This window comes from Cryptococcus neoformans, assembly GCF_000091045.1.
Source record: "Cryptococcus neoformans var. neoformans JEC21 chromosome 3 sequence".
Lineage (NCBI taxonomy): Eukaryota > Fungi > Basidiomycota > Tremellomycetes > Tremellales > Cryptococcaceae > Cryptococcus > Cryptococcus deneoformans.
In genome coordinates, this window is record NC_006685.1 from 1183701 (window position 1) to 1210792 (window position 27092).

General features: G+C 49.1%; 15 protein-coding genes across 15 annotated transcripts in view; 7 read left to right on the forward strand and 8 right to left on the reverse strand.

The window, feature by feature from the left end:
* Positions 1-1033, reverse strand: part of CNC03770 (expressed protein) — a 2533-nt gene extending 1500 nt beyond the window's left edge. Inside the window, exons 1-3 of the mRNA XM_569614.2 lie at positions 339-1033; positions 126-289; positions 1-74 (exon numbers count right to left, since the gene is read on the reverse strand). The exon at positions 1-74 is cut by the window's left edge and continues 57 nt beyond it. Coding sequence (XP_569614.1) covers positions 1-74; positions 126-289; positions 339-650 — 550 coding nt within the window. The 5' untranslated portion in view covers positions 651-1033. The remainder of the gene's footprint in view (positions 75-125; positions 290-338) is intronic.
* CNC03780 (conserved hypothetical protein) lies at positions 736-2618 on the forward strand. The gene is made up of 8 exons (XM_024656788.1): positions 736-883; positions 942-1057; positions 1117-1157; positions 1208-1347; positions 1402-1552; positions 1600-1648; positions 1705-1901; positions 1960-2618. Exons 1-8 carry the CDS (start codon positions 780-782, stop codon positions 2242-2244), a joined length of 1083 nt encoding a protein of 360 aa, XP_024512425.1. The 5' UTR covers positions 736-779; the 3' UTR covers positions 2245-2618.
* CNC03790 (expressed protein) lies at positions 2277-4466 on the reverse strand. Its single transcript, XM_569618.2, has 2 exons — positions 3511-4466; positions 2277-3387 (listed from the first exon to the last, which is right to left on the reverse strand). The coding sequence occupies exons 1-2, from the start codon at positions 4376-4378 to the stop codon at positions 2330-2332; spliced, it is 1926 nt and encodes a 641-aa protein (XP_569618.1). The 5' UTR covers positions 4379-4466; the 3' UTR covers positions 2277-2329.
* A 12-nt stretch (positions 4467-4478) lies between these two features.
* Positions 4479-6375, reverse strand: CNC03800 (conserved hypothetical protein). The gene is made up of 5 exons (XM_024656789.1): positions 6148-6375; positions 5988-6093; positions 5506-5939; positions 5297-5450; positions 4479-5240 (listed from the first exon to the last, which is right to left on the reverse strand). The coding sequence occupies exons 1-5, from the start codon at positions 6223-6225 to the stop codon at positions 4612-4614; spliced, it is 1401 nt and encodes a 466-aa protein (XP_024512567.1). The 5' UTR covers positions 6226-6375; the 3' UTR covers positions 4479-4611.
* Positions 6376-6639: 264 nt separating this feature from the next.
* CNC03810 (hypothetical protein) lies at positions 6640-7709 on the forward strand. Its single transcript, XM_569619.2, has 5 exons — positions 6640-6839; positions 6906-6967; positions 7084-7176; positions 7228-7305; positions 7366-7709. Exons 1-5 carry the CDS (start codon positions 6753-6755, stop codon positions 7586-7588), a joined length of 543 nt encoding a protein of 180 aa, XP_569619.1. The 5' UTR covers positions 6640-6752; the 3' UTR covers positions 7589-7709.
* A 454-nt stretch (positions 7710-8163) lies between these two features.
* CNC03820 (ER to Golgi transport-related protein, putative) lies at positions 8164-10301 on the forward strand. Its single transcript, XM_569620.2, has 6 exons — positions 8164-8633; positions 8699-9122; positions 9181-9384; positions 9435-9510; positions 9564-9795; positions 9851-10301. Exons 1-6 carry the CDS (start codon positions 8217-8219, stop codon positions 10169-10171), a joined length of 1674 nt encoding a protein of 557 aa, XP_569620.1. The 5' UTR covers positions 8164-8216; the 3' UTR covers positions 10172-10301.
* On the reverse strand, positions 9939-11239 carry CNC03830 (inorganic phosphate transporter pho88, putative). The gene is made up of 7 exons (XM_024656790.1): positions 11145-11239; positions 10987-11096; positions 10880-10936; positions 10735-10824; positions 10661-10684; positions 10235-10609; positions 9939-10166 (listed from the first exon to the last, which is right to left on the reverse strand). Exons 1-6 carry the CDS (start codon positions 11194-11196, stop codon positions 10373-10375), a joined length of 570 nt encoding a protein of 189 aa, XP_024512426.1. The 5' UTR covers positions 11197-11239; the 3' UTR covers positions 9939-10166; positions 10235-10372.
* A 170-nt stretch (positions 11240-11409) lies between these two features.
* CNC03840 (hypothetical protein) lies at positions 11410-12116 on the forward strand. The gene is made up of 3 exons (XM_569622.2): positions 11410-11605; positions 11657-11856; positions 11929-12116. Exons 1-3 carry the CDS (start codon positions 11416-11418, stop codon positions 12007-12009), a joined length of 471 nt encoding a protein of 156 aa, XP_569622.1. The 5' UTR covers positions 11410-11415; the 3' UTR covers positions 12010-12116.
* A 348-nt stretch (positions 12117-12464) lies between these two features.
* Positions 12465-15356, forward strand: CNC03850 (phenylalanyl-tRNA synthetase beta chain, putative). Its single transcript, XM_569623.2, has 11 exons — positions 12465-12547; positions 12601-12655; positions 12706-12761; positions 12827-13033; positions 13089-13358; positions 13421-13535; positions 13584-13653; positions 13701-13760; positions 13806-14211; positions 14258-14639; positions 14692-15356. The coding sequence occupies exons 1-11, from the start codon at positions 12545-12547 to the stop codon at positions 14964-14966; spliced, it is 1899 nt and encodes a 632-aa protein (XP_569623.1). The 5' UTR covers positions 12465-12544; the 3' UTR covers positions 14967-15356.
* Positions 15121-18094, reverse strand: CNC03860 (adrenoleukodystrophy protein, putative). Its single transcript, XM_569624.2, has 14 exons — positions 17807-18094; positions 17573-17753; positions 17368-17511; positions 17108-17317; positions 16973-17058; positions 16871-16915; positions 16524-16814; positions 16405-16475; positions 16229-16355; positions 16048-16166; positions 15910-15991; positions 15573-15862; positions 15447-15519; positions 15121-15397 (listed from the first exon to the last, which is right to left on the reverse strand). The coding sequence occupies exons 1-14, from the start codon at positions 18018-18020 to the stop codon at positions 15153-15155; spliced, it is 2178 nt and encodes a 725-aa protein (XP_569624.1). The 5' UTR covers positions 18021-18094; the 3' UTR covers positions 15121-15152.
* Positions 18095-19125: 1031 nt separating this feature from the next.
* CNC03870 (conserved hypothetical protein) lies at positions 19126-20660 on the reverse strand. Its single transcript, XM_024656791.1, has 5 exons — positions 20558-20660; positions 20281-20470; positions 19692-20228; positions 19300-19638; positions 19126-19251 (listed from the first exon to the last, which is right to left on the reverse strand). The coding sequence occupies exons 1-5, from the start codon at positions 20613-20615 to the stop codon at positions 19179-19181; spliced, it is 1197 nt and encodes a 398-aa protein (XP_024512566.1). The 5' UTR covers positions 20616-20660; the 3' UTR covers positions 19126-19178.
* Positions 20661-20837: 177 nt separating this feature from the next.
* CNC03880 (hypothetical protein) lies at positions 20838-22872 on the forward strand. The gene is made up of 2 exons (XM_569625.2): positions 20838-22452; positions 22501-22872. The coding sequence occupies exons 1-2, from the start codon at positions 20878-20880 to the stop codon at positions 22690-22692; spliced, it is 1767 nt and encodes a 588-aa protein (XP_569625.1). The 5' UTR covers positions 20838-20877; the 3' UTR covers positions 22693-22872.
* On the reverse strand, positions 22873-24416 carry CNC03890 (transcription initiation factor TFIIE alpha subunit, putative). Its single transcript, XM_569626.2, has 4 exons — positions 24241-24416; positions 23170-24191; positions 23045-23118; positions 22873-22991 (listed from the first exon to the last, which is right to left on the reverse strand). The coding sequence occupies exons 1-4, from the start codon at positions 24366-24368 to the stop codon at positions 22965-22967; spliced, it is 1251 nt and encodes a 416-aa protein (XP_569626.1). The 5' UTR covers positions 24369-24416; the 3' UTR covers positions 22873-22964.
* A 268-nt stretch (positions 24417-24684) lies between these two features.
* CNC03895 (hypothetical protein) lies at positions 24685-25466 on the forward strand. Its single transcript, XM_024658435.1, has 3 exons — positions 24685-24857; positions 24911-24982; positions 25039-25466. The coding sequence occupies exons 1-3, from the start codon at positions 24764-24766 to the stop codon at positions 25404-25406; spliced, it is 534 nt and encodes a 177-aa protein (XP_024514293.1). The 5' UTR covers positions 24685-24763; the 3' UTR covers positions 25407-25466.
* Positions 24943-27088, reverse strand: CNC03900 (cytochrome c oxidase biogenesis-related protein, putative). The gene is made up of 3 exons (XM_569627.2): positions 26404-27088; positions 25661-26350; positions 24943-25609 (listed from the first exon to the last, which is right to left on the reverse strand). Exons 1-3 carry the CDS (start codon positions 26977-26979, stop codon positions 25490-25492), a joined length of 1386 nt encoding a protein of 461 aa, XP_569627.1. The 5' UTR covers positions 26980-27088; the 3' UTR covers positions 24943-25489.
* Positions 27089-27092: the final 4 nt, after the last annotated feature.

The following is a 27092-nucleotide window of genomic DNA, read 5'->3' on the forward strand; positions in this document are numbered from 1 at the left end:
CCCAAAGTCCATACTTTCCGTATTTGCCAGTGACATTTGCGAAAACATCTTCGAACGAGGGTACCTTGAGATACCTATATATCACCATACATTAGCCAGAGTAGACAATAGGATGATTTGCGCACCATGCAAGATACACAATGACAATATGGGCGCAGACAGACAGCAGTGCGAGGATACAGATGACGGGGACAAAGAATACCACGCCGGCGGGTAAGAAGTTGTATGGTAGTAGTGCCAGCAATGGCAGGAGTGGTAGAGGATGAGATAGAATAAGCGACGGTATGAGCTGCATCGTACTGTCAGCGCCAGCCAAGCTCGACATGCAACGCACTCACCTCGAGCAGCCCTCGCTCCGTCGCCTCCTCCTTGTACCTCCTGCCCCGTCGTCTGCCCCCTCTCCCTCTTACCAGCGGCTCGTCTACCCGCGCATCCGACTCCTCTTCATCGAGATCCATATCGTCCAAGTCCAGGTCGAGTTCGTCGTCGGGGTCGTCTAGATCATTGTCAAGGAGCTGGAGCGAGTTCGTGGAAGTGCTTCCCGAGCTGCTAGGGGTTTGGAGAGCGAGGGAGTCTTGCGATTGTGTTTTGTGTGGAGAGCTGTCTCCTGGCTGTGGGTATGGTGCGATGGATGTATGTGGGTGTGGCATGTATGGGGCGAGAGGTGATGGCGGAGAGTGTAATGCAGTGGACAAATAAATACGCGCGTAGCGTTATACGATGACAACGACCACAACGGTAGCGACGACAACAACGGCAGCGACAGCGGGCCTCTCACCATGCACCCACACCAGGCCACCTTCAAGCGCAACGCACATGTCAACTACTTTGTGCGTTGCCTCGCGGCCCTTCCTACAGCTGCCGAAGGACACGATTCAAATCGGTACGCAAACGCCGTGGACTATAATACCCGCAGCAACTGACGTCTCGGCCCATACAAGTGTGACCATCGCCTACTTTTGCTTATGTGCCCTTGACGTCTTGAATGCTTTGGGAGAGAAAACAACAGAAAGGCAGCGTGCAGAATGGGCCGAATGGATATGGTCTCTTCAAGTTTGCAAGCTGGCCCCTTCACAGCGAGAAGTGCACGGCTGACATCTGGCATCGTACAAACAGCGTCCGGAGGGTTCAAGGGGGCCACATACATGGACACGCCAGTGAGGTGCATACTCTCTTCTAGATTCCATAGCTGACTGGAAACCACCAGAACCCCACCACATCGCCGGCTCATCTCCCTTCAACTTATACCGCCCTCTTGTGTCTAGCTCTTCTTAGAGCACCGTTAGATCGACTGAACATTCCTGGACTATTATGCTTTCTAAAGTCATGTCAAGCAGAAGATGGATCGTACGTGCTGCTCAATCTGTGGAGTTGCCGAGAGGGATTGACGTACGGATAAAGGTTCTCGCCTCTTCAGGCCGAACCATACCTTTTGGAAGGCTTTCAGTCTGACGCTCGCATGGCCTACATAGCAAGTGTTATATCCCACATAATACAGGACCCTTCGGGCATAAATATGCCTAAACTGAAGGACTGGATCCGGACATGCAGAGTAAGTATCAACTGTCGGGAGACTACACAGACACTGACGAGTGAAAGACCTGGGAGGGCGGCTACGCTTCCAGACCTGGAGGGATTGAGGCCCAGGGTAAGTCAAAACTCCTTTGCTTCGACAAATTGTGTCTCAACTCAATATGCTTTTAGGCGGGACGACCTATTGCTCTCTGGTAGCCCTTTCCCTCATGTCCGACTTTGATAAATCCCCATCACCTTTGAACGACCGAATCTTTCAAACTGATACCTTGCGGTGGCTGGTCTCTAGACAGCTGGGAGGCTTCCAAGGGCGACCGGGGAAGCTCGAAGATGTCTGTTATTCATTCTGGTGTGGAGGGGCTCTTTCCGTAAGCGTTTCATATTCTTTATGTTGTAATAACAAATGTTCAGCTGACGCCTGGAAAGGTTTTGGGCCGAGACGACCTGATTGATCATGATGCCAATAAGTCGTTTCTTCTATCGGCGCAGTCGCCTTTGGGCGGCTTCGGAAAGGAGCCAGACGACTATCCGGATCCTTACCACTCTTACCTTGCTCTTGCTGCACTTTCATTATCACTGAATCGCTTCGGCGAGGACAAAGAAAGCAACTTTCGTTTGAAAGCACTCAATGTGAGATGGAATGTCAGCACTGAAACTGCAGAATGGCTGCAGACAGAGGTCACTAGGGTCAAGGAACAAGAACGATCATGATAATGATAACAACATTTGCATTTATACCTAGCATCCAACAATGTTTATCTATGTATATTCACCATTACAACAATTCCACATTCCATCATAAAGCTTTCTTCTTTCCTACCCAGAATTCTCCTCTCACCGGCAAATCCCCAACTTCGACCTCTCCCTTAACACCCTTCACCTGAACCTGCACATCAGACACCCCTTCAACACCAGCTAATGCTCCACCCTTGAAGATTATCTTGGTCACGAATCCCGACAGAATGCTATCCCTCCCTGGCAATATGTCAAGATCAACGTCGGACAATGGTGCGCGCACTATGAATCGATGTGGTGTGAAGGGGTCAGAGGAGCGGGTGGTAGTTGAAGGCAACCATTTCGCCGGGTGAATATGCCCAAACGCTTTTGGCGGATACTCATCTTTTTCTCCGTCCCCTTTGTGGTAGACATCGTCCTCAGGTGCAGGACCGTCGTAAATCAACACGTCCGGTCTAACGGCCCGCACGTCCACATCCACGTCCCGCATATCCTTGGGCATCTCAACTTCAGCCACAATGATACCGCCAGCTTTCATTTTTCCTTCCTTCTCCACAATGGTCATTCTTTCGATGGTTACCGAGCGGATTATTTGAGGGGGCGGAGAAGGACCGGGAAACGATAGGTCGAGTGAGAGAGAAGGGAGAGTCGAGAGGAGCCATCGAGGTGCTACCGGGAAGAATGAAGAGTTGGGGTAATGGGAAAGGCCCCGGACGATAATGGGTGAAGGACGACCGTGCAGGTAGTTTTGGAGAAATGCCGACAAGGGCGAAGTATCGTTACCACCAGTAGTCCTATCGAGATCGGCAATGACAGTTCCAGACATCCTGAGCTCAATCATCTTTTCCTGTCCAACAGTCACGGGTTGTAAAATGACTGTAGCCATTCTGACATCGTCTTCAGACGATGGTAACGATAACGCAAATGGTAAACCGAACGGGACGGTAAAGTTGCCATTTTGCACGAAGTCGAGGTGGCGAATAAAGTTGGGTATTGTAGCCATGGCGTTGATAACCAGACTTCGATCATCCGCGTTTGACAAAGAGTAGTTTTGGAGGGACACAAGGGCAGACAGGTCAAAGGGATGTCCAGGACGAGGCAGACCAGGTAACTGCGGAACTGCTCAGCCAGTCGTCAGTCCCATCACGCGCGTTTGCAGATGTGTACAGGACTTTAATAGAAGAAGAAGGGATGGGGAACTGACGTGACGCATGAGAAAAATTTACTAGACGATTCACTTACTAGGTAGTTCCATCTGCAGACTGACATCATTTTCCTTCATGGCCACCCATCGCCCCCACCACCTTTCTTCCCCATCTCCTAAACCCGTTTGGATGCTTTCAGCCCCCACGGCCACGTTCAAACCACCGTGCAGCCACCCCTGGTGAATAAAGTTCCATATTTCACCACTTGATGCCATTGGTTTGACGAACGCTGTGAAGGATATGGGTTCGAGCCAGGATAAGTCGGGATGATCCGGGCTGTAGGGGGGAACGCCGGTCACCAACGGGATAGACAGTGGTCCCAGCAAGTCGATATGACCCAGCGGTGGAGAAGAGTCGTTTTCGGGAAAGATATAGACCCCTTTGGAGATATCCAACGACATCTGCTTCCGTTGCAGCGACCCAATCAGCCAGTTCGCACTCTTCCTTCTCAGCGATTCCCACCAAACTGCACCCATGCCACGATCGCCTCTTTCAGCTGCCTTTTGCCGTTCTGATTCTTGGTAAAAGTTCTGAATACCCAGTGCGCGATCAACGTCAATACCACATGATAGTGATATGTTGACCAGGATACCGTCGTCGGTGACATTGACAACGGAGATGGATGATGGCGATGTGTATTTGAAGGCGGTCTGGGGAAGATCGGACAGTTCTGAAGGTGAAGGCTTGAATGAGGCCGCGAGTAGCGCTATAAAGAGAAGGGCTGATAGAAAGAGAGAAGCAGCGACGATTGAGACGGTGAGAAGGACTGAGCGCACACGAGCCCGGCGGGGAGGAGATTGTTCGGCAGGAGGTACAGGTTGAGAACGCGGACGGAAAGGCTCAGGCAGGAGGAGTGTGCGCTCATCCGGGGACTCAGCTCTTGCCTTACCCTTGCGGCTGGACATACTTGGAGATGGCTGGGACGGCGGTGAAAGATATGCGTGAAGAGTGGATGAATGAATAAAAGGAAAGACAAGTGAACCGATAGGCGGCAACAAAATACCCGATCGCTCAATCTCTTCGTCGTTGCAACGAAGTAGTACGTACTACGTATATTGGGTGTCGACGAATGCTTAAAAGTCATTAAAAATACAACAACCCGTACTATCTCTATTAAAGTAGTCATATGCTACCGCTTCTATACATTGCCTTTCCAGCTTAGCATCAATGTGACTCCACGCACAATCATGCCCTTCCATATTTCTTCCACCAACAGGCCCCTGAACCACGACATCTCCCCGTCTGGCTCGACCCCTCTTCCTATCCGGCACATTTGCCATGTATGCCACAACGTCGACACGCCTGCGCCCACAAGCGGTATGCCTTTTCCCTTGGCGGTCGACGGGCCCCCGAGAAGAAATTTGACGACCTTTGCGTGAGGGATACTGTATGTGCCAAAGAAAGCTTCGTCATCGGCTATAGCACGATTCAGAATGATACGTCGAGGCAAATCCGGAATGAGACAGGCTGGTCTCCCAATTCCAACCATGTCACACGCTCTCTCCGCCAGTGAGGCAGCTATCAACTCTCTATTATGCAGGCCCCCCGTCAAGAGTATAGCGGGACCTTGTGGGGGAGGTGGAAGTAGAGGTAGAAGAGACGTCGTGAAATGTGAAAAGAGAGATTGGCGCTTGGATGGGGACGACAAAGTTTCAGGATATGCAAAAGCTGGTTGAGTATATGTTCCTCCAGATATTTCAATAATGTCGAGTAGTTGCCATGATACAATGGTCTTGATCAATTCTGATGCCTGAATTTCGTCGAGACCTGAGATCCTGTTAGCAAGATGCAGCCTAGCTTGAGAACGCATGAACCGGACTCGCCCCCTTGAACAAAATCAGAGCAGTTCACTTTGACGGCCTTGATGAATGATTTGGACGTTTTCCGGTTTATGCCCTCAAGGACAAGATAGAGAAGGTGTAAGCGTACAGGTACATCATCAGGAGCACCTGGCAGTTGCACAGGATTTGGGTTTGTCTATCAGTGTCTGTCAGTTGCGGCTTTTAACAGCATTGGCTGCATGATGACTTGCCAGCGGGGATAGGTATTCTGCCAGCAGGTACCCGTGGGCCGCATGCACCTGTACTCCATCCCATCCTGCTTCTTCAGCCAGCACTGCGCCCACAACAAACTTGTCCACGATCCTCAGCCAGTCCTCCGGGTCGTTTATCTCCTTACTCTTTCTCGGCCACACGGCATGACTCCACAGCCAGCCCATTATGCCGCCATCCATGTCTGGACGAGCTGAGCACGGCCCGATTGCGCGTTGGTAAGGCAAACGTGAAAAGTTCACGGTCGAAGATGACTGGAGGCCCGGATGGGAGATTTGCATTATAAGAAGAGGAGGCTCTAGATTTGAAGCGACGACCGATGCCAGACGACGATACGCTACCCGGTCTGCCGTAGATGGGGTTATTGTCAAGTCGTGCGGCGAAGCAAGGTGCTTAGGATCGATTTGGACATTTCCTTGAATCGTATGAGAAACGACTCTTGACCATGCACCTGAAAACTCACCCGAAATGACCATTCCCCACCCGCCTTGGGCCCATCGACCATACAGCCGTAGATGATTGGGCTGAGGGGGTCCCCCACCCAGACCGATGCCCTCTGCCATAGCAGCCTGCAAGTGTCTGAGGTTAGATCCAAAGAAAGCTTGGGCTACGGCGTTTCTTACCTTTACGAGTCTGTTGGGTACGCGGATACCATTGGGCAAGGTGAGGGAGTCGGTGATGAGGCTGATCGGATCTGACATTGTCTGATATGCAGGAGATGTCACGATGATATTACCGGCTACACGTACTATACGGGGATTTCATGCTGCGACTCGAAAATTGCGGCCGCCCGCCGCCGGGCGGTCGTCGGAGACGCGCCTGATAACTTGATAAGATTACCGTTGCGACGAGCGGAGATTCTTCGTTGGTGTCGCTGGCCAGCAGAATTGTTATGTGCTTGCCGAGCAGTACACATGCATCTTTCCATTCTCCAGTCCCGCTACCACACCCACTACCACACCCATATCCCTCGGTCCAACGGTGTCAAAAACTCGCACCCTGTTTCCACTCGAGAGTCGCACGCTGGCCCTGAATGCCGGTCCAAGGGCCAAACTATAAAGATAATACCAAGAAGACGCGTCTCTATTATCCCAAGCCCCATGACCCCATCCTTCTTTGTTTACTTTTTATCTTTTATCTTTTCCCCACGCATTATAATTTGTAGCTAGTCTACGTAAATATCCATTCCCCCACATCTTCTCTTTTCTTCAGTTCGACAATTAACACGATGTCTCGTTTCTTATTCACGTTCCTTTTTGTTCTTTTGTCTGTTCAGTTCTGCCTGGCGCAGCGACTGGCGACTCGTATTGACGAGGTATGTACGATCTTTCTTTCTGCGGAGAGACTAGTCATCAGGAAAACTGATGACTTGTATTGTTAGGATGGACATACTGTCGTTATCACTGGTCCAAATGGATATAATGGCGTTGGAACTCTCCCCTCGTGAGTCGCAAACCCAAGTTCCTTCGTAACCAGAGACGCGTCGTGAATCATGACGCGGTTAGAAAGCAGCCTTTATTGTGATAATAGCTGACATAACCGGTTTCCCCAACCTACAGTAGCACGGCTACGCCCATGTCCACTTCAATGTCAGCCAGCTCTCGTATGACCAAGAGCAGACTCGACGACAGTACGATGTCTTCCACCCCTTTGTAAGTCGCGTCATTCAGTGCAAGAAAAGGGTTAACTAACTATGCGGATAGCGCTAGTGCTCTTGACAGTTGGCACAGTGCTGCCAATGCTGCTTGGACGGAATCACCATCTGCTTCAGATTCGAGCAGGTAAGTCCAATCAATTATACTGATATTGTTGGTGACTCACCATTCAACCCCACCGCGTAGCAGTACCCCTGCAACCACAGCGTCTTCTACAGAAAAATCCGCCGCAGTCAATGGAGCCGCCTCTGCCGCGACTGATGCTTCTGCTACCACATCCCAGACTAATACTTCCGCCGTCATGTCTCATGCCGAAAGCTCAGCGACTTTGTCGTTGCCCTTGAATCTTGGTCCTGTAATCGGAATAACACTCACAGGTGTTGTTTCTCTGTGGGCTTTAATAGCCTAGTAAGGCCTCGAGGGCCTGTTATTGTTCCACCTTTACTTTTGCAGCTGGGCTGCTCCATTTGATTTGTAATCTCACGTATGAAACAAAACTTTCCCTAGCAATGCATCCTGGTACCTTGTCGGCCGCATATTTGATAGTGGCCCAACTGTACTTTCAGTTTTGTAATGGCTAAACCACCCTGTCGGATGGGATCACCGGAGAGGGAATTATAGTAACACTGGCGTCCCTTCTGCCAACTGCATCACCTTTGATGTCGAGCCTAGGGCCCAAGGTTATGCAAAGCCAGGCCAGTCGTCGGCGCGCGGAACCAAAATTATGCCTGCTGGAGGAGGACAGAGTTAACCTGGGGATGGCTGCTATGCATGGCTGAGGCAGAACATACTCCGGTGAGGGTGTCTGATACGTTGTGTAGCAGTCCAGCATGCATGGGCAGGTAATGAGGCGTCGACGAAGCTGGCGGCGGGGTGGAGTAGAGGGGAAAGAAATATCGATGTACCGGATTTGGGCTGCGAGGATGAAACCTTGTAACAATTAGTTCCTGGCTCGGCTGGCTGAGCTTTCTCCACTCTGCTCTTTCCACATTCAGCCCTCCACACCACATTTCTTTCCACAAAATACCGTGTTTCAAATGCCTAGCAAAAAGGGAAAGTCCAAGTCCAACGCAAAGGCGAACGCTGCTGCAAATTCCAACTCCACGCAGCGCGCTCCCAACCTTCCGAATGGTGCTCCCACTGTCCCGGACGAGGCAGCTCCTCAGGCGCCGCCCGCCGACGAGACGATCGAGCCCAAACCACTGCAGGAAGGAGAAGAACAGACGCAAGAGCAAAATCATGAACATAAGGATGAGGAGCCCTCTGGACCATCTCGGGGGGAAGAGCAGGAAGAGCAGGACGATGTGCCGGTGGATGAGCGGATAAGAATTCTTGAGGACGATCTGGAAACGATGAGGCAAGAAAAGGAGGCATTGGGAAATCAGTACAGAAGTCTACTTGGGAAATTAACGGCGATGAGGACGACGCTTGGAGATAAGCTTAAAGAGGATGCCGTGGGTGTCTCTTCTCTTTCTTTTGCCCATATGCAGAAACTGATGCGTGCTTCGGTCGAATACAGGAGGAGCTTGATCGACGAGAGACGCAGATCAACAATCTCGTTACTGAGAATAGCGAGCTTCACGAAACTGTCAACACACTCAAATCCGAGCTGTCATCCCTCTCCCAGGAATCTTCACACCTTTCTGCTCAGCTGGCTCAACTTCGCTCTCAGAGCGACTCTTCTTCATCAGACGTGCTCTCTCTCACACGTGAAATGAGAGAATTGCGAGGTGAAATGGAGAGATTGAGATTGGAGAGGGAAGAATGGGAAGTAGAAGCTGGGAGGGAAAGAGAGCGTAGGGAGACATTAGAGGACGACTTGAGGGTATTCGAGAGAAGGGAACAAGATATGTGCAGTGCTTTGGAAAAACTCGCCGAAGAAAGGGATAAGGAGAAGGAGAGGGGAGATAATTTGCAAGAGGTGCTCAGCGAGTTTCAAGCGGGTGAGTCCCTTGTAAAAGGTTAATTTTGCAAGGTGGATAATACTAACAAGCCGCATAGCGAAAGATTCAGAAATACAACGGGCAACTGTTGAACTTGAAACGCAGCTCCGCACAGCAGCAGAATCCCTTTCAGAATTCAAGCTCCGTGCTGCCAATGCCGAAACTCGATTGTCCGAGGTTTCTTCTGATGCTAGCAAGTCCTCCGCTCTCGAAAAGGAACTGAAGGACAAGAATCAGATTATTGGAAAACTACGACATGATAGTAAGTTGATAGCGCGCGAACATAACAGCCAAAAACCTGACATCTTTCAGCTGTGGTGAGCAATGAGCATCTGAAAGAGGCGTTGAGAAGGTTACGGAAGAACCAATCTGATAACAATGTTGACCGGTGGGTTTTCGTCACTTCTTCATTGTCGTCGGCTTTTTCTTACTTTCATTTAGGCGCTTGGTGACAAATATCCTCCTCTCATTCCTTATGACATCTCGGGGTGACCCTAAGCGTTTCGAAATGCTATCTTTACTGGCCACCATCCTTTCATGGGACGATGCCGAGCGTGAAAAAGCTGGGTTGCAACGTCAAGCTGCCGCTGGAGGAGGAAGTAAAGGAAAGGCGAGCGCGAGCAAGGGCAAAGAAACTGAAAAAAGTGCCGAAGAAGAGGCTGCAATGAACGAAGTAAGTCAATCAGCCCATGAGTTTGCGGCATTGTGTAGCTAAGTTGCTCGAACAGTCTTTCAGCAACTTGTTTGTCGAGTTCCTTCTCAAAGAAGCTTCTCAAGGCCAACCGTCTCAGACTGGTACATCAGATCACCAGCCCCACCGAACACTATCATCCCTTTCCCTCGATTCGCCTCCTATATTCTCACCTCCTCGTGGTCCTGCAGCCGGTTCCATGACATTTTCACCCCCCGCCTCTTCGCCTAGACAAAGACCTCGAGAAATGTCAAGCAGTTCATCCGTATCGGAATGGCCCATGATGATGGGCGGGAGAAAGGGGAGTTATGCATTAAAAGATGTGATGGAAGGGCAAGGGCAAACATATAATCCTTAGGTCTTGAATCAGATTTGATTTCTGTATGATGCACTTGCCATGAATGATGAATGATGTCCGTACATAGATGCTGTACTATTACGAATGCATAAACAACACATCCGCCCGGTTTGCATGCATACATAAGTACTCATCACACAATTTTTTGTGTTCTCCCCTGCAAGTCTCCGCAACATCTATGACAACTTCTAGTCGATCCCATTACTCGGCCTTGCCAGCCTTCTCGGCCTCTTTGATAGAGGCAGCATCCGTCTGGGGGCCGGAAGCTTTACCTGTAAGGCTCTCAAACATGCCGCCAGAGGACTTGAAAGGTCGGGCGAGGTCACCCTCGGCCTTCTTGTTCCAAAGGTGAAGTTTGGCAGGGTTGGACTCGAGGGCGCCCTTGAGACCCATGATGGATTGAATGAAGAGGGGTTGAGTGTACTTCATGTAGCCGTGCTATATGTAAAGTCAGCATGGACAAATTCAAAGCTGGTAGATGCTACTCACAAGGAAGGTCATAATGGCGACGCTCTGAGCGGAATTGTCAGTGACAGGTGGGTATAGGGCATAAAAGGACAAACGATGAGTAAGCTCCTGATAGCCTTGCCAGTTTCAGCAAGGTCGTAGTCTTTGACAGTAGTTTGCACAAGTTCAGGCTTGGCATCAGGGTTCTATGCATTTAAAGTCAGAATTACTGGGATGAATATTAGTGAATAGGCGACAGACCATAGGGGAAGCCGGATTGACATATTTCAAGACCGTCAAGTCGTTCTTCTTCCTAATCTATCCGACTGTCAATGGATGTCGCCACATATCGCCCACGAGAGACTCACCTTGAGAGTAATGAAGTAGTATATGGCAAGCGATATGAGCTGAGCAGAAACGTAACCGATACGAAGGTAGTTTACGACCTGTGGGTCTTCCATGGGGATCTTTCGAGCGACTGCATTATGTGAGCTGTGGTTCTTCACGCTGTTCAAACTGGACGTACCCTGCATGGCGCCGAGAGAGAGGATGAGGTTTGAGACGGCTGGGTTGTTCATTGTTGTTGTGGAGACGGGAGATGGGATTGAGATGGAAATAGGATGTAGAGATATATGATATACAGTGGAACCTGGCGGAAAGAGGAGATGGAATATGTGGAGGGCGGACGTGGAGCCACATCTCCATAACACCGAGATTCGCCGACGAGCTTCTCCCGGCGTTCTCCTGCATAATCATCCGTATACAACGAATCCATCTTCAACCATACATCTTCAAAAATGCGGCCCCAGCTTTTCCGCCCAGCTCGTACCCTCGGTCGTCGCCTCAATTCCAGCAGCTCCAGCCCGCAGGCGAACCCCAACGTCCAGAAGGCCGTCGAAAACGCCCAGAAGGCCTATGCCCAGACTGCTGCGACCTTGAAGAAAGCTGCTGGCCCCGTCGGGGAGAAGATTGGTGGTGCTCTTGGTGGTGCGTGTGTAATGCTGGAGATATAAAGATAGGAGCTAAATTCGGCTTCAGGCTACCGTGAACCCGTCGTCTACAACTCAAAGGTCTTTGCTTCCATCTGTCGTCAAGTCTGGCAAGCCGAGAAGCTTTCTCCCCCTCTCGACCTTGCCACATGGGCTCGCGCCTACTCTGAGATCTACGCCAAAGCTTCCAACGGTGGTTACTGGAAGAATGTCTTGAAGACTGGTGCTTGGGCTGGTTTGGGTGTTGCCGTGAGTAGAGCCGATCATCGGACATTCTTCTATTATTCGTGTTTGAAATGCTAAAGAGCGACCATTGTATAGGCTCTTGAGGCGTACGGTATCTTCAAAATTGGCGAGATTGTTGGTAGGCGCAACTTGGTTGGTTACAGTCTCAAGGAATAGAGTGTTAAAGGGTGCGAGGTGGGGATACGTGACAGGAGGCGTGTCACGGGCAAAGCGCACGAAGAGGCATGACACGTCTGGAGTTTAGACGTATGCATTTGGATCCGGATATCAACCTGAAGTGAATACTGTTGTATGGTCAACTCTGCAATGCCAAAATGAACACTGGACCAGGAACCATTTTGAGTTCTGAGGCAGACTTGATTGCCATTGTGGTTGGGCGAGATACAAGGGGTGCGATGCCCAATTTCTCTGATGAGCTATGGCGGATTTGGTGTTTTGCAGGTTCCCTCGCCTCTTAGGGATGTGTACCATTGCTTGGAGCGGAGCCACGCAAAAACCATACTGCCGTATTACAGTACAAGTGATATGTTTTGACTTGAAAATGTTGATTACGTAACACAAGCTGCATTCGAGTAGCAATATATCGAAACAAGACTCACTCCGAAAAGTGTCGGTGAATCTCATCTCTTATACATTGTCCATTTGCCTCTTCTGCCTTCCTTCCAAAAAATCGTACAGAAGAACATATACCATGGTAAGTATCATGTAGGAATGATTTTCGAAGAAGGCGCTCAAATTCCTCCGTAGCCTACCATCACCGTCGACAAGGCCGAGCTCTATAGGCGGTTGGAGAAGGAGTACTGTGAGTGTTTATTACACGCTTACTTGCACGCCACTCAATAATACATGTAGCCCACGAAGAGTTTGATGAACTATGTTTCGAGTTTGGTATTGAACTCGACGAGGACGTATGTCATACATTCCTCCAATCGTCACTGATTCACGGGCTCTAACCGTCACTGAAAACCTATAGACCACCATTCAAGTCGAAGAAGCTCGTAAAAGAGGACTTCCTACTCCACCCCCTCAGCTCAAGATTGAGATTCCAGCCAATCGATACGACTTGCTCTGTATTGAAGGCCTCGCTAGGGCCTTGAGGATCTTCTTGCAAAAGGATATACCCCCCAGCTACAAGCTCGATATCCCCGAGAAATTGCAAGAAGTTTATGTCGAAGCTTCTGTATGTTGATCCAGTCCAGTGGACAAAATAGCTGATTTAACCGATTCAATTGTAGACTGCTCCCCTTCGACCCTACTTTGCCTCAGCCGTTCTTCGTCTTGCCCGACCCATGAACCAACTCGAATACGAATCTTTCATTGATCTTCAAGACAAGCTTCACCAAAACCTTTGTCGAATGAGGAAGTTCGTTGCTATCGGCACGCATGATTTGGACACTATCGAGGGACCTTTCAGATACATGTGCAAGGACCCTAAACAAATCAAGTTTGCACCACTTAACAGGGATACGGAGCACACTGCCGAGGAATTGATGACCATATACGAGGTACGATTTGAACTGACGCGCGAAACATGCGAGGTCACTTACGGATTTCATATGCTCCTTAGGCCGATAGACATCTCGCCAAGCACTTGCACCTCATTAGGGATGCCCCAGCGTATCCCATCATCTACGACAGCAAGGACCGAGTATTATCCATGCCCCCTATCATTAATTCTCAGCGTAAGTCACATCATCGACCTTAGTGAACATTGTACTCATGATGAGCAGGCTCTAAGATCGTACCTGGCAAGACAACCAACATCTTCATTGACACAACCGCCACTGACAAGACCAAACTGTAAGCTTTCCAGTGGGATTGATGAAGATGAGGCTGATGATTTGAAGTGACATTGTCATTAATATGGTTTGCGCCATGTTTGCTGAGTACTGCAGAGTTCCTTTCTAGTGCGTTCTTTTCAATTCTGAGGACCATGTTTTAACTGTATTCAGTATCGAGCCTGTCAGAGTCCACATGCCTGACGGCACTTCCCACATAACTCCGCCTCTGGAACCACGTGCCACCACAGCTTCTTCCTCTTACATCAATGCCGCTACCGGTCTTGCCTTGTCCCGCCAGGAGATTTGCACGCTCCTTACCCGTATGTCTCTCTCTGCCACCCCGTCGCCTTCAAACGAGGATCTCCTCGACGTTCTTGTTCCTTGCACCAGGCCAGACATTCTACACGAATGTGACATCATGGAAGACGCGGCGATTGCCTACGGCTTCAACAAATTGCCGAGAGAGATGCCGACTACGAATACTGTGGCTAAGGCTTTCCCTGTGAATAAATTGGGCGATATCATCAGAAAGGAATGTGCGATGGCTGGCTGGGTTGAGGCTTTGCCTTTGATTTTGGTAAGTTTCAGGACTATAAAAGAATAACTTTACCAATGCTTTGTAGTGCTCTCACGACGAAAACTTCGCCTGGCTCAACCGTCCTGATCCTGGTCACTACGCTGTCCACCTTGCCAACCCAAAGTCACTCGAGTACCAGGTCGTCCGTACTTCCCTCTTGCCCGGTATGCTTAAAACTGCTCGCGAAAACAAGGCTTTGCCTTTGCCCATGAAGATTTTCGAAGTTTCCGACGTTGCCATCCAGGACTCCACCGAGGAAAGGCAGGCTAGGAACTACAGAAGGCTTTGTGCGGTCTATATGGACAGAAAGGCCGGCTTTGAGGTCGCTCATGGATTGTTGGACAGGGTGATGCAGATTTTAGGAGTTCCTCTCTTGGAAAGGAAGGAAAATGAGGGAAACTACGGGTACTATATTGCTTCTGCAGATGGTGAGTGACCTCTTTATGAACTCCTCAACTGTCATGCACTAACTCTGCACAGATCCTACGTATCTCCCTGGCAGGGCGGCTCACGTTTTCTATCGACCCAAACCTACTGTCCAGCCTTCTGAACCCACCCCCTCAGCTCCTCCATCCAATCCCATTCAATCGTTTACTTCTGACCTCAAGGCAGCTTTGCACGCGGAGAAGGGATCCTCATGGGAGAGGGATATCGATATTGGCTCTTTGGGTATCCTGCACCCCAGTGTACTTGACAACTTTGAGTTGATCAGACCTTGTTCCGCTTTGGAGATCGACGTGGAACCTTTATTGTAAATGACCCCATTCGGTCCATATCAATATAGACAATACATGGGTCCATGTCAATATAGATACATGAATGAGGTGTGAGGGGGAATGAAGGTGCAATCTAAAGCCATACTGCCCCATGGCTATGATGACGAAATCTTAGGAAAAATATTAATACATCTAACAATACAGCAGTACATAACGGATTCGCTCTTAAATACCACTCGTGAATTCTCTTTGCTCTTTGATCATCTTCAATTCTTCCAACCTATCTTTCAATTTGGGGACGCTCAGGAGTTTGTGTTCCAGCTCTTGCTTTTCTTCTTGCAATGCCAGTCGTTTTTCGGCATCAAGATGAGTAAACGTGTACCCGCCTTGTCCATCATATTCAAGAACCATGGTGTGGAACTTCCAAAGGGAGGGTCGATGGGATACCGTCATTAGAGTGATACCCAGGGCTACAAGGGGTTCAATTGACAGTTGTCACCAGAAAATGGAAAGACGTACAGGTGGCATGATCATACATGGTCTTTTCAATCTCGAGTGTCACCGCGCTGGTGCATTCGTCCAGAATTGCGTACTGAACGATTCAGATCAGCGAATGCTTTGAAACTTTTGCTGAACAGACTTCACCTTTGGCTTATGATAAAACAACCGGGCCATGGCGATCCTCTGTTTGTCTCCACCACTCAGAGTGTCCCTCCATTCTCTCACAGCGTCCCACCCTCCTTCTCTTTCAATAATTCCAGCCATCTCTACTACTTCAAGGATCTTTGAAAGATCCTCATCAGATTTTCCATGGGACAGCATATCAGCGTGACTGTGGGGGTAGATTATCTGGTCACGAAGTGTACCGGTGCAAAGGTACGGCCTTTGCGGAATATAAGTGAACTGGTTCGAAGGGGGCTTGTAGACCGTTCCCCCTGAATGATGTTAGCATTCAGCCACACTGGTTACAACCGACCCTTACCATAAACAGGCCAAAGGCCACCAAGGATCCTGAATAAACTGCTTTTCCCGCAACCATTTGGACCGATTACTAGGAGGTGTTTCTAGTGACCGCATTAGTTCCAAGTGCTTAACGAACTAGATTATAAGAACGGCTTACACCAGGCTTAACGTGGAATGACATAGACTTGACTAAGACGTCTCCATTCGGACTGATAAGGGGGACTTGATCAAACTCGATCTCATCTGATTCTATAATCTTGCCTCTACCTTGCAGAACTGACAGATGTTAGTAATCAGGACGCTTTTCAGTGACTCTGATTCTAGGAGCACCCACGTACTTTTGGCATTATTCTCAGTGCTAACACTGCTCACAAGCTTCTTTTGGTACTCCCCTTTTTTCGCGTGTTCCATTGTTTCGAAAAGCTCTGACACTCTAGAGGTATACCCAGCTAGCTCTGCCATGTCCTGATCATTAATGAGTATGACAATTCTTCAACTGTTTTGTCCTGCTCACCTTGTAGCTATACATAACTCTTCCAAAGGCATCACTTGAGGATAATAGCAATCTTCGGTTCGTTACAAAGCCTGCCATTCATCAGCACATTGAGAGGTAACCAAGATTGGGATACTGACCCTCAGTTCTACTTCCCAGATCTCCTTCCTTCATACCCAAAGCACTTCCTCCAAATACAGGTATCGCGCAAATGCACAGTCCCAGACTGCCCCACAACCATTTGATGACACCTTCTTCCGCCATTCCGTGACCCACGCGAATCTTTAGAATGCGATTGATGTGCTTGACAAGCGCAAAATAGCCCCTTTCAATAACATTCTTTTCGAACTCCTCACCATGATACAAAGCTACTTCCTCAGCTGATTCAAGCAAACGGGAATGGGTAAAACGGAGTTCGCCCTCAAGTTTGGCTGGAAATGTAGTGCAAGATTAGCCAATGTGAAAGACTGTGTTAAAAGTCACCGACCTTCATGAGCTGTATAAGCGCCAAACGGTGGAGTAATGGCCCGCACTGGAGACAAAATCAGACGGTGCACGCATGATGATGAAAAGCAGATAGCGGACTCACAGAGAGTAGCACTAGTTTGTACAAGGATAGTCAAGAGTACAAGGCTTTCTGCACCAACATTCCTGGATAGTTGATAGTTGTAAAGTCTATACTCCATTAGTCCTCCTCGGCCTTGCTCAAAATCTGCAGACTTACATGACATCTAGCACAGGCTTGGCAATGTTTGAGTATATCTCAGCCAGCTTGCTACTAAGCTGCTGAATATCTTCTGCCAAATATTGGTCTGCATTCTTTATCCTGTCATCAAGATTTGCAAGTTTGTAGAATAATTGCTCGCCATCCTTGTCGCCACCACTTTCGACTCCGGGCGGGTCAAGGTACATGGTCAGAGCGTACTTGGTCAACCTGGAAATGCCATCAGAGGAGAGGTCTTTGGAGAGGTGAAGAAGAATCACCTTGTACGATAAGCAAGGCCCAATTCGGACTGAAGATATTCCAACATTGAATTGGTGTAAGTTGCCGGAATAGCGACTAGTAACCACCTTGCTATGTTCATAAGGAACGCATGCGGGTTGGCAGTGACAAGAGAAGAAACTATTCTGTAACTCTACGATTTAGCTTCCTGGTCCAGGTAGGATTAGTTAATATAGATCCATTTACCTTCCATCAAGGTCAGCCACATATAGACTCAACCCCGTCCTGCCGACCAAAAAAGCCGAGTGCAGCGCCAGCATGGCGGCCTCTTTACTTTTCAGACTAGGTATAACAATCCTAATAAGTCGCTTCAAACGAACATGGAATAGTGGATCTTTGATGGACCCCGTAATACCATGCTTGGCACCTGTTTTTCCTTATAAGCATTGGGGACGGCACCCTCAACCGGCATAGACCAACCTTTATCTCTTTTTCCATTTCCTTTTCCTCCAGGAGCTCCTTTGGCACCCCTACCAGTGAGAGATCCGTAGGTACTGATAAGACAGTATATCACAAATGCAGCTGTGAATGCACGTTGGAATATCGGGCGATGTTGGAGATACGAATTGAGGATGAATTTAAAACGGGAGCGGAGGGTGTCTTTGGTTAGTGGAACTATGTGGGAGGATGGCATGGGTGAGTTTGTCTATGGTTCTGCTGGTATATTGGTTGGGTGGACAACTAGGCATTTGTCGTTTACTGTCCAAACATAATAGACATCGTCCATCGTCCGTCCATCGGTGGCTGTCAAGTCACTGTTACTTTCGCACATGCGCGCATCCTCCCACCGTCGCACCGGCTATCATGCAGTCGCACACAGCCGGCAACGCGGTTTATTTACCGGAAGCATTTCTGTCCTCCTCCTTACCTTTCTTTTTCCGCGCACGTCAATCAGACTCGGCATGCGTGATTCTTCTGAGCAGACGTTTTGTTCTTCTCGCACATCAGGGTCTAAAATCATTCGCCTACGCATTTTCCTTCCCTTCAGCGGAACTGCAAGCGAAACGAAGTGCATGATTACTCTCCGACTTCACCTCTGTCGTCCGTTGACACCACAATGGCTTGAAATGGAACGAAATATGCAGGTCATTCTTCGCTGCAGATTATCAGCACGTCTCCTTTGACCGCCTCGAGGACTTTCAATAGTACAACGATGTCGTTACCAGACCTGCTTGACTCACTGGATATGACAGCGGGTATAGGAGCGAAGGCCTGGAGCTCGGGTAGAAGTAACATTGTGACGAAAGTATGAGATATGGCGCTTCGTCGATAACATCTTGGGCTCAGATGAAGTGTATTTAAAGGTGGGCCGATTGATTTTCATTTTAGCATCAAATAAGTTCTGCAATAAAAGTTCAACTAAGGACTTGAAGATGCCTGAAGCCAGCACTGATAGTAGTACTCAAACCAGCGTTTCTCAGCGAGACGCTACAACGACCTCGCCGAACACCACAGAAGTCACGTAAGTTCCCCATCCTATCTGCTGGAAATGACAAAGTTAAATGATGCTATGTTCTGGATACAGTAGCTCTATGGTCCCTAACATCCCCCCTCATCTGGAGGAAAAGTGGCAAGAAGTCGTTATTAGGACTCAAGAGTACGTCGAGAGTCGAGCTACTGGATCTGGGAGAGCTATCCCTAGCCTGTCACTGAATCCGAGGCATTATGATAGTCAACCTTCCCAGGCAGTCAGTAGTCATCTAAATACATGACTTTCTACACTATACTATAGATAGCTAGAGGGGATAAAGCATGGATGAATTTCGAAAAAAATTTCCCTTTGCCTATCAGCTCAAGGTAACCCATCTTTCCAGGCCATGTCCATAGCTTCTTGTTGCTTCTTTTGTACCCACTCATACGCAACACTAAAAAAGCTCTCAGTTTTGTCAATTTCAAGCATTGATTTGACCCACGAGAAATCTTTGCTGGCCCAATCCCCATCCCCATCTGAACAAATGGCCTCGTATATGCTTTTCGACGCCGAAGTCAATGGTGTGGCAAGGTTATGTTTATTGGCCGCCTGTAGGGCCAGGTTCACATCTTTAAGCATCAAACGAGTTTGGAAGCCACCGGAATATCCGCGAGAAGCTGGGGTCCCCGGAATCGAAGAGATAGGGGGATTAACACGGGATGACCAAGAGGAACCTGAGGAAGTGTTGATCACGCTTTGAAGAAGAGCAATGTCGATGTTGAGTGAACGTCCCAAGGCAAGACCCTCCGATAGCGCTATTTGATTCGAAGCTAATACAAGGCTTTTTCTGAACTCAGTCTTCTGCAAAAAATTGACCTCTTGGTAGATACGTACTTGTTGCAAACCTTGACGCCGACGCCAGTACCGCTTCCTCCACACTCAATTACACCCCCCTCCCTTGCCATCATTTGAAGAAGTGGCATTGCCAGACGGGTGGCTATAGGAGCAGGGGATCCGAACATAATCGTCAATTCACCCCTTTCAGCCGCCACTGTGCCGCCTGATACGGGTGCGTCAATCATCAAGGCTGCCCTAGAGGTCGAATCATGAATGAGAGACGAAATGGAGAGGGAGACTGTCGGGTCGAGGGTTGTTTGGTCAACAAGCATTGTGTGGACGTGGATGGGCTGGGTAGCAGGAGTGGATGCATCGATCATTGATGGCGATTCCTTTTTAACTCCCTCCTCTTGAGTAACCGTGTTTGATAGTAGTGAAGTGTCTGATAACAGGAGGGTTTCCGACAAAGGAGGAGTATCCATTGGCAACTTGGCCAGGCCGGCCAGTATGCCATTGTCCTGGTCGAGATAAACCGCTTGAACCTGGGGTGTTGAAGGTAGCATCGTAAACACCTTCGATGCACCCATTACCATCCTGCCTATGTCAAGTTCCATTTATTGTAAAAGGTAGAAGCCAAAAGACCTACTCTTTTCCAGTCCCCACTCGCTCAGCTCGGCTCGCTAGATCTTGACCACCGCGGTTCCTTAATTCACGTATAAAAGACTCTGCTCTGGAGTCCTCATGCTCGCAGAACAGGAAGGTTGGCGTTACGGAAGGACTAACTTTTTGATAGAACTGATGTGTTTTTAGAAAAAGATTCAAAGCCATGGGATGACCTAGCACGCTTATCAGTAATCTGTTGGCTATATTGCTACGTCGTAGCCGGTCTGACGGTCTTTCATCGCATTAAGTTCGCCACTCACCCATAGCGCCTAGGCCTATCCAGCCTGTGGTATGAATACGCGGCAACTTGGTGGGCATCAGGACGTTCGATATATGGGTAGTGAAAAGGCGGTGCGACCTGTCGGATCATGTTGTATACGCATGTATATATATCCTGGCCATAGAGTATCAGCGGTCACCTGCCAAACGAACAGTGGACACCCTCCACCGCCCGTCCACATGGGCGTACGTAATCACAAATCCCATTAGTAGCCGAGTGCTCATTTTATCCTTCTTTCGTCCGTCAAAGGTAATCTCTGTTGTGTTTTTCATTCCCTCAAATAAAAACATCAATCATATAATGCCTCGCTCACCCTCCCCACCGCCACGTCTTCCTCGCCGTCCCTTCATTGAAGACAGCCCGCAACGCTTTAGAGATCGCGATCCTAGAGACGATTATCGTTACCGCGGTGAACCTTCTAGGTATCGAGGTCCCGCCGGTTTCGATAGAGATCGCAGGGATCCAAGAGACCGCGACTGGCGTGATAGGGATGTAGAAAGGGACTATGATAGAGGCTCTAGATTTGGAGGGCGTCAAAGCTGGTATGCGAGAGACAGGGACGCGGAAAGGATGAGGGAAAGAGATGATAGGGATCGAATAAGAAGTCCTTTGCCTGTCCGACCAGGCATTTCGCTCATCGATAGAGACGAACGACCGCGAGACGAACGACCGCGAGAGTCAATAGAAGGGTCAACGAAGGCCAGGTCTGAAGGGACACCAGAAGAAGGGCAGATAACGTCGCCTGTGGTAGCGCCTCCTACGATTTCAGGCTTGCCGCCGAGACCGCGTTCTCCTCCCCGCTCACCGCCTCGAAGGCGGTCAAGGTCTCCACCGCCTTTTAGACGGTTCGATAGGGAGTCTTGGAGGGATAGAGAACGGGACAGAGAGAGGGATCGGTTTTATCGACGACGATCGCCGTCACCATATTCCCCTATACGTCGCCGTCGTTCACCATCCGTATCAAGTGCCTCGACGCCCTCACGTTCTTCCCGCTTTTCTCCGATCAAACGCGGAATTTCACCCGCAGAACGAAGCAGGTATACACGTTCTCCCATGTCTGAGAAGCCGCAGCGCCTCACTTCACCCGAGCCAATGTCGCCCATAGACCATTCTCGACCTCTGTCACGAACATCCGTATCCGGGCCCACTCGCCCCCAAACACCAACCTCACTTCCTCCTACCTTGTCAACCCCACAACAACCTGCTCCAGCTTTAGCTCATACTCAGCCTTTATCAACTCCATCAGTCTCTACTTTCCCTAAACGTCCTCCCCCGACCGGGCCTCGCTCTGAACGTCTCGGTTTAGTACCGCCTACAGGTCCGCGTGCACTCGCCCATCTTTACGGGGGACGTCCTGCTGCCCCAAGAGTGCCCTACGCAACTCCCATTGCTGGTCTGTCCAGTACAAACCCGACGCCCACAGCAACCGTAAAAAATGACTTCCACGCTAGTACGACCCCTGAAACACCAACTGCTACATTTGGAGCCCATGCTCCTCCTACTGGGCCCAGTTCTGGGAGGTTGTCGTGGTCTGAGAGGAAGAATGTGCTGTCTCAGCCTCACCCAATATCGACATCTGAGCAGACATCAAACTTCAACCCTTATGCACCTTTACCTTCTTATAATGGACAGGCCGCTAATCGGCGAGGAGACTCTTCATCGCCTGCACCCGCACCACATCCATCTTCGTCAGTGTCAACAACACCGCTTCCACGAATTTTGACACCGGCTGCAGAAGAGTCTCCAAATGTGGAGGAATCAGTGGTCGCCGAAGAGGAACTGGCAGAGAGGAAAGCAAAGGAAGAACAAGCAAGGATCCTGGCAGAGCTGCCCCCTGTTTTGATCGGATTTGGAGGCTCAGCATGGGAGACTGAAGTGCGTTTTCTTATTTCCTAAGACATTCTTGTTTCTGACAAATAATAGTTGGCGTCACACATGCATCATTACACGTCACTTGTTCAAAATACTCTCCGCCTCCAAGCCGCTCAAAGACTTGCTGCAGCGAGTTTGGCTGATGCTGAAGCCGAGAGAGTCGCAGTAATGGAGCGAAGTAAAATTTGTGATGAGCAGTTGATGTCGGGTACATTGGGTGTGGGGATTATCGGTGGGATCTGATATGTCAGGTGACCAGTTGTTTAGCTGTCTAAAATGTCGATATGCCGCGTACATTACTCGCGAACGTCCCCTCCTATGTACTTGTATCGCGTGATTGCTGCATTCTATGCCAAAGGTATATTCGTCGACAGTGGAGGTGAAATTTCCTGCCTCCAGCCGGCCTGCTTGATGTTACAAATACATGCATACAAAAATGATAAGAAGGCCACGTATGGGCACGCGGTGTGAATTTGATAATACTATCCGAAATAGGTAAACGGATTCTTCCCTTTTCAGCCATACATAGCTTGCGCGTATGCCTCGAAAAGTTCCAATTAGCCCAAACATCCGCCGGAGACAGAGCCGAATTTACCTCGTATTCTTCAGAAGTCATCAGCTCCTGATCGTCTTCCGTGACGTCCTCTATCTTCTTCATTTGACCATTAACTTGGACGAAGGTCAGCTTCAAGCGCATTTCACGAGAGAGAAAGACTGTACCAAAGACCGTCTTTCCTAAACTTTCTCCCGCGGGCACCTCTTCCACTTCCGCTTCATCTCTCCTCTCAACAGTATCCAGCTGAACCCCTTCATTTATATCAACTCCAACTTCCTCAACGTCATCCTCTTCGTCCAAAAGCTCATAGTGGGCAGCAAGGGCCTGATCCCCAACCTCCGTTTCGTGGTCGCCGACATGTTTGGCTCTCTCGGCGACTTTCGCTCTTTGGTTTATATCGTTGATCCCAAGTGTTGTGGCATCGCCCGTGACAGTAGAATGAGTATACCATTCCGGCAGAGCATTCTGTTCTCTCTGCGCTTGTGCGAGTTTTTCTTTGGCCTCGTCGTCTTCCCCCCCAATGACAACTTCGAACTTTTTGCTATCTTCTCCGCCCTCTTGTCCATTCACACTGACCACGCCGGTCTTGACATTCTGTGCGATCCATGCGATGACGTTGGTGCTGGGGAGAGTAAGCACTTCAACAGCCTTGAGCGCATCCCTTATGGGTGCGGTGGCGATGTTGAATCGTTGCATCATATCTTGGAGTGACGAATTGTTCTCCTGGTCTATTGTGGGATCGTGTTCAATTAATTCCGCCTGGCAGTCTTCACACCTGAATGTGCTTGTTGTTGGATCAAAGAGATGTCCCACATCGAGCGTGTCATACACCCTCCCATCCTGGGGGCATTGGTATCCCCTCTGGCCCACTTCGCTCTTTATCCGCTCGTCAATCCCTTTACGCATCATTGCAAGTCGATATTTTGTGACATTGGCGAATTCACGGTAGTCAAGGTACCAGTAATGGACATCGCGGGTACGGCTATCACCAATTGGAGGCTTGTTAGAAGAATAACTTTGACGCATAGCTTGGGTGGAGAGCTGAGATTTTTTCCACTCGGGAAGAATTTGCTTTTCGCGGTTGACATGCCGTTTTACGAGCCGATGAAGGTGAAGAGTACCCATGTATTTCCTGACCTCATTTGGAGAGAGCCCTACCCTTTGACCCAAATCGATTTCTGTCATTCTTGTTATATATCAGTAGCAGCGGAGCATGGTTAATTCCAGGAACATACACGTTATACTGAACGAGCATTTTGAGGATAATGATGTAGGGCACATCGTAGAAGGAGTATGCAACTTGATATACGAGATCAGAGCAAAGTTTCTGTATTTCGTCTGAGGAGAGTTGAGGATTTGACATTGCGTGAGTTGGTACGAGGGGATCCGGAGAAGATGGGGGAAATCCAGGATGGGCAAGGTGTAACCTGGAAAGAAATGTTAATGATGATGATAGAGATACGATGGTATTCCCTGTATGAGAGACACGTGTAAACCACGTGGTTGTTCATGAAGCACCACACTCCGTCGGCAGCCATCACGCCCGACCGACCCTTGCCTCCACTTTTCTGTTCCAGTACTCTGACGTCGGGTCTCGCTCGCACGCATGCACACCCTGTCGATGTCACCTCTCATCGATCGTGCCTGCCATCGTCCTCTTCATTACTCCTCCTTCCTATTTATATATTCCCTTTCCCTTCCATACTTGCTCATACTTCATTCACTTAGGATACTATCAAGTAACGCGGTCTTTCAACAATGTCGCAATGGGCTCGAGACGAGCCATTTCGATGGGGGGAGAGTCGAGATGGCTGGAAAACCAAATGGAGACAAAGCTGTTTCTGCGGCAAAGGTAGACCAGCCTATAGATGTATACCTAACGTTCGCCAATTGACGTAAATGCAGTGGCTTTTGTATACAATAATGACCCCTTACAAGTCAAAGCATGCCACTGCGGAAACTGTCAAAAGCTCCATGGTCAGTTTTTTTCCGTACTTTGATTTCTAGCATAGCAGCGTTTAAATCATATCCAGGAGCTCCTTACCAGCAGGCTGCCATTTTTCCAAAGAGCTCGGTAAGGCTTGACACGCCTCCCGATCATATTCGGTTTTTGACAGCCTCCTCTGATTTTCACCCTCTTTCTTCATCACCGACCCCGCTTCCTCGCAAAATATCATGTGCTTCGTGCGGTTCCCCATTCATGGATGAAGGGAGAAACATGATTATGGCTTTCCCCCCACTATTCGAATTCCCTCGAGGGGATGGCGAAGCTGGCGTCCCTGAATCCCTACGAGTGCAAAGCCACATCTTTTATGGGCAACGGATTGCAGACGTTGTGGACGGAAAAGACAAATGGGAGGGGCATAAGGACCAAAGTAATAAGATGGGAGATCACGATTAGTGAAAAAGAATGGTGGTGAGGGGATTATGAGGGGCAAATGCATTGCAGATGAATGATCACGCATGTACACATTTGTATTTCAACTAGTTCGAGACGGCTTCTTCTTTTCTTTGCTTTTCAAGACGCAATTGAGGCAAAACGGTCAGGAAGAAGTTTTGTATGAAACTGTAACACAGCGACGTGAACCAATACAACACAACCCCCTATGAGGACGCATCCTATCAGCTTTCAATACATTTGATGCTAAGACTCACGCTTGGCATTTGACTAGCAATCATCGCAAAGCCAATAGCGCTGAACCTCAAAATATTGGCGAAGATTGACCTTCTGAACTCTGCCTGTCTGGCCAGAGAAAAAGTAGGTGGCTTGTCATTGGGACCAACCTCCACAAAACCGTCATCTTTTTCCTTGATTAATGAGTTTGTTGGTGCTTTCCATCTGGCCTGGCGCTGAACATTCAATGAATTGGAAGTGGACAAACTTCGAGTCTGGTTATTATGAGAAGTGGGCCCTGTATTGGCGGGAGGCGAGCGTGCAAAAAGGGGGGATGGACGGGCATTAATATCACCTTTAGGACTTTCAGGTTTGGGTATACGCCTGGATTGGGGCACTGGTGTCGCAGAGAGCCCAGCCTTCTTCTCATTCGATACTTTGCCTTCCAAAGCGTCCCTCACGTCCTTCACTCGTCTACCCACCACCTCCGCGTTACCGAATGCTACAGCCATACCCACTAGAGGTAAAATGCCATATCCATCTGCCTGTCCCAAAGAGTCAAGCCATAAAAAGCTCTCGGATGCCATGGGCGAACCGGGAAGGTCGAGTGCACGGCGAATGGTAAGAGATAGGGTTACAAAAATGGGAATGTGGGCGACTAGCGGGGCCCACGTAGTTACCCAGGGATGTATATTATGTTTCTTATGTACAGCTTTTTGAGCCTTGCGAAGCTGAACACAAGCCATTAGACCGATAACAATTCAGCACATGATGAAAAACTGACCTGCCGTCTAAGCTCAATCAGGTACTCCGCGTATCCCACACCTTTTTTTCTACATTCTTTGGCAACCGTTTCCGCCAATTGCTCATTGATTACCTTCATCTCAGGAGCAACAACACTTTGCATCTTCTTTGCTCTTTTTTTCTGCCAAAGAGAAACTGGCAAGGTGAATGCCGTACGCACAATAACAGTGAGAAGAATTAAGGTCGTCCCGTATCCCAATGGATGAGGAATAGATAGAAGTGCTTCGGAAAGGGGGTGAATCAACGGGTCGAGAAAAGTGGAGGCTGGCTGTAAAAGAGGTTCATGGAGGGGCTCTAGGGGCAAATCGACCGGGGAAGCCAACTGCGAGTCAACAGCAGTTTGGGTAATGGTGGCAGATGACAATAGTCTCAATTGATTCTGCCTTACTGCTTTGCTAGAGGCTAATGAAGGCCTCTCAATAGACGAAACTAGAGCGGATCTCGGGGTAAAAGTAGAAATCAGGGTGGATAACTTCCGGGAGGTCGGCATCGAATTCGCTGAGCGAACGGCTTGGGACGCGGAGAGAGTGGCCGTCCCTATCCGTAGACCAAACATGGCGCGTGTTCGAAGACGAAATGAAGCCGAGTTATCCAAATAGAGTGTTTCTAATGTTTTTTAGTGAGGAGAGAACCCTATTTACGAACCGGATATGAGTGCGATGAAAGTAG